The following is a 12,144-nucleotide window of genomic DNA, read 5'->3' as shown; positions in this document are numbered from 1 at the left end:
TGCCCTAAGACACATCTACACCTTCTGACGCCAGGTATTTATTTGTCTGGCCCGGGAGGAAGTCACCGAGGGCAATTTTACCGTCCTCCACGAGGGCGCGGCCTACCGCGCCTTCTGGACGGCGGACGGCGTGCGGTGCCACCTGTGCCACGAGGTGGGGCACATAAGGAAAAACTGCCCCACCCAGAAGGCTGCCCAGCCCGTGCCAACGGCTGATGGTGGTGCCGCCGCACACACTCCCCCTCCCTCGAAGCCAACACCTCCAGCCCCGGCACCGAAGCCAGAGGCTCCCAACACTTCAGCCTCTGGTAGGGAGGGGGGCCAGAAGGCGCCGAAAAAGACGCGGCGCGTCAAGCCTGACCACGGGGAGACCACCCTATCCCCTTCCCTGACACCTAGCCCACGACCTGCCCTGCCCCGGCACGACAATGCCCCTGCGGCCGTGCCAGTGTCGCCCTGGAGCGGGAACCCTAACCCTCAAACCCCCGAACCCGTACCTGACCCTAACCCCACTGACCCCACACCCACTCCCCACCCCGATAGAGAAACCCCTTGGGATTCAACGCCTGCCCCTGGCACTGCAACACCTCGCCCAGGGGAGCGAGAGCCCTGCCCAACCCAGCCATGCCCTGGCACTAACCTGGGGGTAACCACCGCTGCTCCATCTCTTGCAGCGACCGTATCTCCGGGTCCCGGAGAGGGAACTAGGCCCCTGCCCCGCCCACCCTCACCTGATAAACCAGGTGCGGGGCAGGAAGCGACACGGCTGGCCCTCCCCACCCTGGCCACGCCCCCTGTCTTCCCCCACCCATTCGTATTCCGGGAAAGGCTGGGGGGAGAGACCTCGGGCCCCATGACCACTGAGGCGGGTGGGGAGGAGAAGGCCTATAAATTCCCCCCGGTCTCTCTGGGGAAGAGGCACTGGTCCCTGGAGGGGAGAGACACTCCAGCAGTGCGCCAGCGGTGCTGCCCCTCTCCAGGGGATGAACCAACGGTGCCCCACGACTGTCCCGTACCGCGGCCTGACTTAGCAAAACCCCCAGGGGCTGCAGCAGGGCCTCCTGCTGCCTCGACTCATCCGGCCCCTGGGGAGGACCTTAACAACCACGAGGGCTGTGGTGCGGGCAACGATGGAGGACCCTCTGCTGGGTCGTCGAGCGGTGGAGGGGAGGAGGGTGTTATCCTCGCTCCTCCCTCCCAGACTGTTTTTCCGGGGGCCTTGACCCTGGGGGATGACCTTTTCCTGGGGGATGACCTTTTCCCCGAGGAGTCAGGCGTCCCAGTGTCGAGAGGAGCAGGGCCCCGAGCCTCTGCCGCCCGATGACCCGAACTTGGTCTTCCGGGAAGGGGTGCGCCGAGGAAGGTACCGCCGGTGACCCTGGGGGTGGGGTCGCCGGGGGTTTGAGGCCAGTTGGTGGCGCTGGACCAGCCCCCATCCTCTCAGTTGGGGAGGGGTCGGTGACTGAGGGCGACCTCCCGGAGGAGGGTTCGGGATCGGTGGCGGACACCGGGGACGACGCGGACTCTGTCTGCAGTGACATTTTTGAGTCCCGGGTGCCCCCCACGATCTCCCCCTCATCCCCTTCGAGGAACTCCGGGAATTTGTCGAGGAAACTCTGGGTCGCCGGGATAGAGCACAACTGGCGCTCGACCGCTGGAGCTCCTTTGAGTTTACTGGTCGGCCCACGCTGCTCGCCACGCGCCTGGGCTCGGCATTAATGAGCGAAAGCGAGTCAGGAACTTCCTGGGGGCACTCCTGGTGAGGGCGAGAGACTTCAGTGCCCCTCCCTCGTCCTCCCTGTAAATATATATATATATACAGGTTTGTTAATTGTACTGGTGGTGGTTGCACAACGCTTCCGACATGGAGACAACTATAGCCAGCCTCAACATCAACGGCAGCAGGGGGTCGCAGCGCAGATTCCAGACCCTCTCGGTCCTTCGGGACGGGAGGTATGCGGTGTGCTTCCTGCAAGAAACCCACACTACCCCGGGAGACGAAGCCACCTGGCTCCTGGAGTGGCGAGGGGGGGTCTACATGAGTCACCTCACCCGCAGCTCTGGCGGGGTGGCTATCCTGTTGGCCCCGCATTTTCAGCCGGAGATCTTGGGGGTCAGGGAGCCGGTGCCAGGCCGTTTGCTTCACCTGACGGTTCGGCTGGGGGGCGCGGTGCTTCACTTGGTGAACGTCTACGCTTCCCTGGCCGGGCCAAGGCAAGCGAGCTTCTTCGAAGAAGTGTCCGCTCATCTCGCTTCCATCGATGAGAACCAGTGCGTTGTCCTCGAGGGCAGGGACCACGGCGGTGCCCGCACTGGCTGGGCGTCGGGGAAGAGGTTGGGGGACTTGGTCAAGTCCTTCGACCTGGTGGACGTCTGGCGAAATCTCCATCCCGACTCCATCGCCTTCACCTTCGTGAGGCCTGGGGTCAGAGGGTCCAGAATCGACCGCCTGTACGTTTCGCGGGCGTACGCCTCCTGTTTTCTGAAGGCCTCCACGCGGCTGGTGTCGTGCACGGACCATCACCTGTTGGGGGACTTGGTCAAGTCCTTCGACCTGGTGGACGTCTGGCGGAATCTCCATCCCGACTCCATCGCCTTCACCTTCGTGAGGCCTGGGGTCAGAGCGTCCAGAGCGCCTGTACGTTTCGCGAGCGTACGCCTCCTGTTTTCTGAAGGCCTCCACGCGGCTGGTGCCGTGCACGGACCATCACCTGGTGTGGGCGGAACTCCTTCCGTTCGGCGCCAGGCTCGGCTCCGCGTACTGGCACTTTAACAACCTGCTGCTGGAAGACGAGCCGTTCCGGGACTCGTTTTGTCGTTTCTGGACCGGCTGGAGAAGGAAGCGGGGAAGCTTCCCCTCCCTGAGGCTATGGTGGGACGTGGGCAAGGCTCACGTCCGCGTCTTCTGTCAGGAGTACGCGAGGGGGTCAACCAAGAGGCGGAAATCCAGGATCGGGGAGTTGGAGAGGGAGTTGCTCGACCTGGAGTTACGCCTCGGTCAGCCCGACGCGGACCCGGCCCTGCGCGTGGCGTACGAAGAGAAGAAGGCTGCGCTCCGGGACCTGCAGCTCGTCGGGGCTCGGGGCGCGTACGTGAGGTCGCGGATCCAGCTCCTCCAGGACCTGGACCGCGGCTCCCCCTTCTTCTACTCGCTGGAAAAAAGGCGTGGCACCCGTCAGCAGCTCCTTGTGCTGCTGGCCGACGACGGGTCCCTCGTCTCGGATCCGGAGGGCATCAGGGCCCACGTCCGAAAATATTACACGGCTCTGTTCTCTCTGGATCCGTCCAGCGAGGATGCTCGCAGAGGTCTGAGGGAGGACCTGCTGCAGCTCAGCCCGGAGGACGCCGGAAGGCTCGACGCTCCTGTCACTTTAGAGGAGATGACCGGCGCCCTCGACCGGCTCTCGAGGGGCAAAACCCCGGGGCTGGACGGGCTGACTGTGGAGTTCTTCAGGGTGTTCTGGGTCGACTTGGGGAGCGACTACGCACAGGTCCTGGGGGAGTGTTTAAATGCCGGACAGCTGCCCCTTTTTGGCACAGGGCGGTCATCGTCCTGCTGCCAAAGAAGGGGGACCTTCGTTCCTTAAAGAACTGGCATCCGGTCTCCCTCCTCAGCACGGATTACACAATCTTCGCCAGGGTGTTGTCTTCTCTCCTGGCCTCCGTGCTGGCCCACATGATTCACCCGGACCAGTCCTACACAGTCCCGGGCCGGAGGATACACGGTAACGTCCACCTGGTCCGGGACATGATCCATTTCTGTCGACGGGCTGGTCTGCCGAGCGCCTTCCTGTCTCTCGACCAGGAGAAGGCGTTCGACAGGGTCGATCACGAGTACCTGCTCGGGGCTCTGCAGGCATTCGGGTTCGGTACGCCGACGACGTGCTCCTCACTTTCACCGACCCGACTGACCTGGGGGGGGTGCGCGAGTGCCAGGCCGTGTACTCGGCGGCGTCTTCCGCCAGGATCAACTGGGCCAAATGTTCCGGACTACTGGTCGGCCCGTGGCGGGTGGACTCTCTGCCGGAGGAGTTACGGGGGTTCAGCTGGAGTACCACCCATCTCCTCTACCTGGGGGTCTACCTCAGCCCGGCTGAGGAATCCTGGCCGGCCAACTGGCAGGAGCTGGAGGCCAAAGTCTCGGCTCGCCTAGGCCGCTGGACAGGACTGCTCCGAGTGCTATCTTACAGGAGTCGAGTGCTGGTCATAAACCAGCTGGTGGCCGCCATGCTGTGGTACCGGCTGGTCACTTTGGTCCCTCCTCCTGGCTTTGTCGCTGACGTCCAGAGAACGTTGGTCGATTTCTTCTGGGACAAAAAGATGCACTGGATCCCTATTGAGGAGGGCGGTCAGTCGCTGGTGTGCGTCCGCACCCAGGTCGCGACATTCTGCCTTCAGACCTTGCGGCGAGCTGCCTCCGAGGTGGTGCGTCCTGGCGAGCAGAGACGTATTTTTTCCGCCAGGTGCGTAGCCTCAACTACGACACGCAGCTCCTGTTCGTCGACCGTGACGGTTTGGAGGTCGCCCTCAAGACGCTGCCTGTCTTTTACCAGGACCTGATCACTGTCTGGAACATGGTCTTGGAGAAGGAGCACGCGGTGTCCACCAACACCCTAGAGTTGTTCAGGGAGAGGTGGGCGCCGCAGGGAGTGAAGTGCATCATTTCCCCCTCCAACGCTATTTTGATTTAGTCCCTACCCTCCCCTTCACTGTTTGATCACACAGCATTGCCCTTTGATGTGAAGGGCAATGCTTGTCACTGGCCACTTGGGTGTTTTCCTGTCTTCCTGGTGGTGGAAATTGAATAAAGATTTGTGGACCTTGTGTCTTTCACTGTGTATAACACCCGCACACACACACCGTGGGTGCTGGGGAAAAAAAATAAGCACTACCGCGGTTAGGCGGTAGTGTGGGGGTTTAAGAATAGGAAAAAAAAAGAAAAAGGGGAGTTTAAAAAAAAGAAAACGATAAACAGCAATGTGAAGGGCACTGCTTGTCACTGGCCACTCGGGTGTTTTCCCTGTTGAGAATTGGATCAGTGAGAGTGTGTGTGCGTGCGCATGCAAGGACTCTCCTCCTTGAAGGGAACTGTCCCTGGACTAGCTGCCCCACATCCAGAGAGCTAAAGGAAGGAAGAAGAAGAGGAGGAGGAGGAGGCAGAAGCAGAAGGAGGTGAGAGCTTTTGAGTCTGGGGCCTACTTTAAAAAAAAAGAATAAATTGTTCTTTCCTTTCAAGTGATGAGTGCAAGATGAAAATTTTGCCTCTGTATTTAAGTTCTGTACAAACAAGCAATGTTCTTTCCTTCAATAAAGTCACATTTCAATAACAATCCTACAAAGAAACTGTTCTGAGATTTAAACCTGGGTGTCAGAGTGAAAATGTACAGGACTCTTCTACCTTAACTTGGCAGGAACTTAGAGGTGGGAAAATATGGAGTGAACAATGTTGCATAACAAATGGCTGGTATTGACACATTCAGGGAAGAATGTAAAACTAACTTTCAAATTAACTTTAAACTTTAATTAATGAAAAATGGCTATTACTGTTAGCATTACATAGATGACACAAAGTTAAGTACAATAATGCTTACTGTAACAAGCTAATTATTTTAACTGCTCATAACACTGCATAATTTAACAAGCCCTCAATCACTTTTCTATATACAATGTTAAATTCAAAAGTCATGTTAAAAATGATAGCACCATTCAGAGTATATAGAATGATACAAGACTCATCAAATCAAGGAACCAGCATAGCTATTCCTCTTTATTTAGCTTTCCTAATTTTGCTTCAAATCGTCTTCTACTAGAATCTAAAATGGTCACACCATGTTTTGTAAAGTCATATCCAACCCGTTCTAGCTCCTTTATACGATTCTTCAAATTGATTGCACTGAATTCCAATATTCTTGGCTTATTTAATAGTTGTTTAATATTAATTTCACTTTCTAGGAGACAGTCGATTTTATTGGAAAGTTTTTCAAATGAAGCATAAAAGGCTGGTGGATAATCCAAAAAGAATTTCTGCACTTCCTCAGTGCTGCATCCTAATGAATACAACTGTTCGCTTATATTTTTGAAATTTCTTTTCATGTAGTCAGTCGAGAGGTCCAAAACTTCAGCGCCTTGCCCCTGAAGAAGTTTTATAAGTTCACTGTTACTTGGTTCAAGTGCTTCTCTGAAAAAGTCTACATTGGTTTTTATCCGTTTAGTGCTTCTTATAAGTATGTAAGCATTTTTAGTAATAATCCGTTTAACAAAATCATCTGGATTCTCATTGCCTAAACTAACACCAAGATCTCGTAGAAGTTTTGCCATCTGTTTGTTTAGTTCCAAACTATTTGAGAATGCTCGTGGAGCAGTAGTTAAAATGCGATGCAAGTCCTTTGAGGTTAAGCCAAGAGAATAAAGAAAACTGATATTTTTTTCAAAATTTCCATTGTCACTTGAACGAAAATATGATTCTGGAGAACGCTCAATAATGCATATGATCTCAGAATCTGTCTTGAAAATGCTTCGCCATAATTGCCATCTTTCTTCAAGGTGGTGATAGGAACGTGTGATGGCTCGAGGGTACCTTGAGATAACACTGGCAATGGTCTTGCAATTGGCACCCTTGCTTCTCAAGAAATCGGCTACACCCTCTTCATTAGTGACCACTTTTCTGAAGACTCCAGGCTGCCTCTTCTGGGCCATCTTAATATCCACACCCAAAATAGACAAATTGCTTAACAAAGCTGCATTTTCTGATTTTTGGATTGCCTCAGTTGCATGATTGCAACTAAAAGCACAGAGTCTCAAATATGATGGCTTAAACCATGCAGATGGAAAGCAGTTTGGTAAATCAGGAAATCTTGTTCTGCACAGATAAATGTTCATTGCTTGGGCTACCATCCTGGCTGCCATATCTCCACAATAACCAGATATACTCTCTGGTTACAGTCTTTCAAACCTATATACATCGAAGAAAGAATAAGCAATGTTACTGGTGTTACTTAAATTAAATCGTTTTAAAAATTGAATTCTGTAGTTATTACAGTTTTGTTAATGTTTTTAAATAAATGCCAGAAATGAGGATTAAGAATAAAAATCAATATCTCCCAGTTTATGCTGACAAGGTAGATTATTACATTATCACAGAAATAATATTATTTAAAGCAATGTGAACACCACTGAAAAGGATTTGGTGCACATCCCAAATTGCCTTTGGCAAGCGAGTGAACCACCTTCTTGAACCACTGCAGTAAACCTGGTGTAGCAACACCTACTAGTGCTGTAAAGGAACTTCTAGGTTTTGATCAAGCACCAGTGAAGGTACGGCAAAAAAAATCCAAGTTAAGATGGTGTGTGCCTTAGGAACACTTGAAGCAGAACTTACAGCACCATTTTACAGAAAACCATTCAATTGGGAGGAGAACAAAAAGGGATGTAATGGTAGTAGGGGATAGTATGGTGAGGGAAACAGATATTGTTCAGAGTCCAGAAAGCGAAGTTTCCCATCTAGTGACAGGGTTCAGGACATTGCTCAGGGCTGGATAGAAATATGGAGCAAGACAAGGATCAGTTGTAGTAGTCCATGCAAGTGATAATGACATAGCAGGACAAGAGGCTCTGATGAGACACTGAGAAGCTATGCATAAAATTGGAAAACATAACCTCAACGTTAATAATCTCTGAATTATTTCCTCAGCCACGAACTAATTGGTGAAGGGCACATAACATTAGCAAAATGAATAATGACTGAATTAAAGAGTGGTGTTGAAGATTTTGAAGGAGGGTTCTAGTTCTGGGGAAGTGGGAGCTGTACTTTTAGATTAGATTACTTTACAGTGTGGAAACAGGCCCTTCGGCCCAACAAGTCCACACCGACCCGCCGAAGCGCAAACCACCCATACCTCTACATTTAACCCCTTACCTAACACTACGGGCAATTTAGCATGGCCAATTCACCTGACCTGCACATCTTTGGACTATGGGAGGAAACCGGAGCACCCAGAGGAAACCCACGCAGACACGGGGAGAATGTGTGGAGTTTGCACAGTCAGTCACCTGAGGCGGGAATTGAACCCGGGTCTCTGGCGCTGTGAGGCAACAGTGCTAACCACTGTGCCACCGTGCCGCCCATCGATCAGAAGAAAATAAATTACAGCATGAAGAAGCTAGCTAGATATGTAACAACAGATACCAAGAGCTTCTACAGGTACTTAAAAAGGAAAACAGAAATTAAAGTGAGTGCTGGTTCTCAGAATGAGAATGGAAATTGATATTTGATAATAAGGGATGGTAGATTAAATTAACAAATATTTTGCTTCTGTCTTAAACGTGAAGGTTACAAAATAATCTAGCTATAGCTGTACATCAAAAAGTAGAAGGATCAGGAAAATGGTACTGAGCAAACTGGTGAAGCTGTATTCCTGGCTCTTAAAAAGAGAGGGTTATTGAGGTAATAGAAGCCTTATTATAAATATTCCAAAATTCCCTAAACACTGGTAAGGTTCCTGAAACTAGAAGATAACAAATATAACCCCTCTATCCTAGAAGGGAGGGAGGCAGAAACCACAAGCTTGAATTATATCATAGGAAGGGTGTTAAAGTCCATCATTAATGTGGTTAGTTATAGGTGTGTACTTAGAAAATTTCATGGTAATAGGGAAGAGTCAGTGTGACTTTGTGAAAAGGAAATCTTGTTTAAGCAATTTATTAGAGTTCTTATAAAAGAGTAAAGGGTGCTGTGGATAAAGGGGACCTGCAGATGTACTGTACTTGGATTTCCAAAGGTATTTGACAAGGTGCCACATAAAAGGTTATTGCGCAAGTTATGAGCCCATGGTAATTGCCTGCTGACTGTCTTATAATTTGGAGGATGAGATGAGATCAAAAGACCATAAGATATAGGTGCAGAATTAAGCCATTTAGTCATGCTGATATGTTTCTCAACTCCTTTCTCCTGTTTTCTCTCTGTAACTCTTGATCCCCTTACTAATCAAGAATGAGTACCACAGGTGCCTGCCCAGATCCCTCAGCATTTTAAAATTTACATCAAAGACTTGGAGTAGCTCAGTAGTTAGCACTGCTGCCTCATAGCACCAGGGGCCCAGGTTCAATTCAGGATTCGGGTGACTGTGTGGAATTTGTACATTCGCCCCATGTCTGTGCGGGTTTCCTCCACAATCCAATGATGTGCAGTTTAGGTGAATTGGCCATGCTAAATTGCCCATTGTGTTCAGGGATGTGTAGATTAAGTGCATTAGTCATGGGTAAATATGGGGTAGGGGGGAATGGGTCTTGGCTCTTTGGAGGGTCAGTGTAGACTTCTTGGGCCAAAAGGCCTGTTTCCACACTGTAGGGATTCTATGATAAGGGAAGTGAAGGCATGGTAGCTAAATTTGCAGATGACACAAAGATGGGTAGGAAACTATGTTGTAATGAGTACAGAAGGAAAATGCAAAGAAACATGGATAAGCCAAGCAAGTGACCAAAAAGATCTGGCAGATGAACTATAGTGTGGGAAAATATGTGGTTGTTCACTTCAGCAAGGAATATAAAAGTGGAGTATTACTTAAATGAAGAATGACTGTAGGGTGCAGAGGATCCAGGTTTTTGAGTGCGCAAGTCACAAAAGGTTAGCATTCAGGTACATGTAATTAAAAAGGCTAAAAAGCATTCCATTACAAGAAGAGTTTAACATAAAAGTAGACATTATGCTTCAGTTATACAGAACATTGGTGAGACTTCATCTCGAATGTTGAATGCAGTTTTAATCTTTTTTTTTAACAATTATGTAAATGCATTGAAAGCAGCTCACAGCAGCTTCACTAAATTGATACTCGGAATGCGCAGATTGTCTTATAAGGAATATCTGCACAGATTGGGCTTGTTTCCACTGGAGTTTAGAAAGTGACATGATTGAAGTACAGAAAATCCTGAATGCACTTGATAAAATGGGGATGAAAAGGATCCTCTTGTGGATGAATCAACAGTACATCTGCAGGTCCCCTTTATCCACAGCATAGTTGAGAATAGCCTACTGCAGCTCCTAACTGGAATGTTCATAAATTTACAGAAATCATGAGCCAGGGAGAGTATGTCTTAATGTTAGTGGTCATATTCATAAAGTGAGGGGACACTGTCTAAAAATTAGGAATCACCCTTTTAGGACTGAGATGGGGAGATTTTTTTTCATTTGGTGTTATACATCCTTTGAACTCTATCAGAAGGCAGCAGAGACAGGATCACTGAATAATTTTAAAAGCAGAGGTTGATAGATTCTTGTTATGGAGGGAATCAAAGGTTATGGGGTAGAAAATAATTCAAAATATAAACAGATCAGCTATGATCTCACAGAATGGGGTGGGGTAGACCCGAGAATAGCCTACTGCAGCTCCTAACTGGAATGTTCATAAATTTACAGAAATCATGAGCCAGGGAGAGTATGTCTTAATGTTAGTGGTCATATTCATAAAAAATATGTATCGTTAGTTCAGTTGAATGGACGGCTGATTCGTGATGCAGAATAACGACAACAGCGTGGGTTTACAAAAAGACAGGAGGACAGAATGGCAGGTACAACTGATGCCAAATTCTGGAATAATTTCCTCACTATTGACTTAAGTGCAAGTGGTAAAAAAAAATAGCTTTATCGGTTGAAAATGGGAACCAGAGCAAAAAATGTTGTGGACGCGGGATCAGTTAGTCATCGTCACTGGAATTTCAGAATGGAGAGGGGTGACTCTTTTGCAAAATAAGCAGATAACCTATCGCCTTGACTGAGAAACCAGTTAGGCATCTGAAAACAGAATAAACTTGCAGGCCGCCCAAGGCGAAAAGTGGAGAAAACAATAATTATTCACCACAATAAACAGATCAGAAACTTTGCAAACGCACCTTGTCTTTTGCTGATCTAATTTCTGTTCCATCTCGGCTACTTTTAATTTGTTTATTATCGGGACTCCCGTTTCTCTCAGACTGTCTAAAATCCTTTAACTCCGCGCACATTGAAACCATACAGCCGTCTAAGCTCCTTGAAAAGGGAAAACCAAACCAGAGGCAAAGCGCTTGCCATAAAATCAAAAATAGCCACTTAAAATAATTTTGTTTTGGATTATATGCAGAACTCACCGGTACACAAAGACACATTAATACCCCGCCTGTAACTGAGAGTCAATGAAGAATGCAGGGATTTCCGGGACTACTCGGAAACGAACATGTGTATTTCTGTGCACAAGCACAGTTCATACAAACTGAGCTGGAAGTTGTCTCTCAATGACACACTTCCTTCTTAAAAGCTGCGCCAATAGCTGCTTGGAAAGATTACAGTGAGCCTTTCACATGTTCTACTGTAAACACGACATCTCCAAGGAAAGGAAATCATTTTTTTTGTTGTTGCTCAAATTACAAAACCGAGAATGCCGGAAATAAAGTAAAAGATTAATACTGAGAAAACGGTATATCAACATTTTGGAAGAAAACAATTCTGAAATCAAACCTGGCTTTATTTTTCCTTTGCATTTCTCATCGTTGTACTGCATATTTCTATGAACATTTCAGTCCTTAAATCTTCAGTTTGTTCAAATTTCAACACCTAGACCCCTAAATCATTAAGAATGGGTTTATGCAAGCAATGCTAATAATGTAAATCCGATTATCCGGAATCTTTTCAAGGCCGGTATTCCTTTGCCGATCGGTGGTGTTTGATGCTTTTCTTAAAAAAATACTGCAGTTAGCAGCAATGTTAGTCAGCACATTCGAGTTGAAATTCCCTCCGAAAAATAGTTAGATCTTTTAGCAAATTTTTATTTTTTTTCCAAAAATATACTTTATTCATAAAATACTTTGATGATCTGTACAACTGGACATGCCATACATATGTAAACATTCCATTTGTTTGCATACCAAAACAGAGTAATCATTCCTATTTACAGGTCTGTACGATTACATTTTTAGCTGAGGCGTCAGCAGAGCCCAAATGACTGCGTGGGCCCCCTGTTCTTCTTTAGGCAGGCCGATGTTACACAGTGGTCTTGCCCCACCGCGCCTTGGCGGCAGCTGCCCCAAGCTTCAGCGCGTCCCTCAACACGTAGTCCTGGACCTTGGAATGTGCCAGTCTGCAACACTCAGTCGGGGTCAACTCCTTCAGCTAGAAGA

At 48.7% G+C, this 12,144-nt stretch overlaps 1 protein-coding gene across 5 annotated transcripts in view; it reads right to left on the bottom strand.

Moving 5' to 3' along the window:
- Window positions 1-5,441: 5,441 nt before the first annotated feature.
- Window positions 5,442-12,144, bottom strand: part of LOC122549969 (transcription termination factor 1, mitochondrial) — a 42,505-nt gene continuing 35,802 nt past the window's right edge. For 2 of the 5 annotated variants that reach the window (XM_043690278.1, XM_043690280.1), the window contains one exon: window positions 5,442-6,952. In XM_043690278.1, the coding sequence (XP_043546213.1) occupies window positions 5,758-6,906 (1,149 nt within the window). In that variant the 5' untranslated portion in view covers window positions 6,907-6,952 and the 3' untranslated portion in view covers window positions 5,442-5,757. The other 3 variants (XM_043690277.1, XM_043690276.1, XM_043690275.1) reach the window with 3 other exon arrangements.

This window comes from Chiloscyllium plagiosum, chromosome 5, assembly GCF_004010195.1.
Source record: "Chiloscyllium plagiosum isolate BGI_BamShark_2017 chromosome 5, ASM401019v2, whole genome shotgun sequence".
Classification (NCBI taxonomy): domain Eukaryota; kingdom Metazoa; phylum Chordata; class Chondrichthyes; order Orectolobiformes; family Hemiscylliidae; genus Chiloscyllium; species Chiloscyllium plagiosum.
This window is presented reverse-complemented; position numbering and strand designations above follow the sequence as displayed.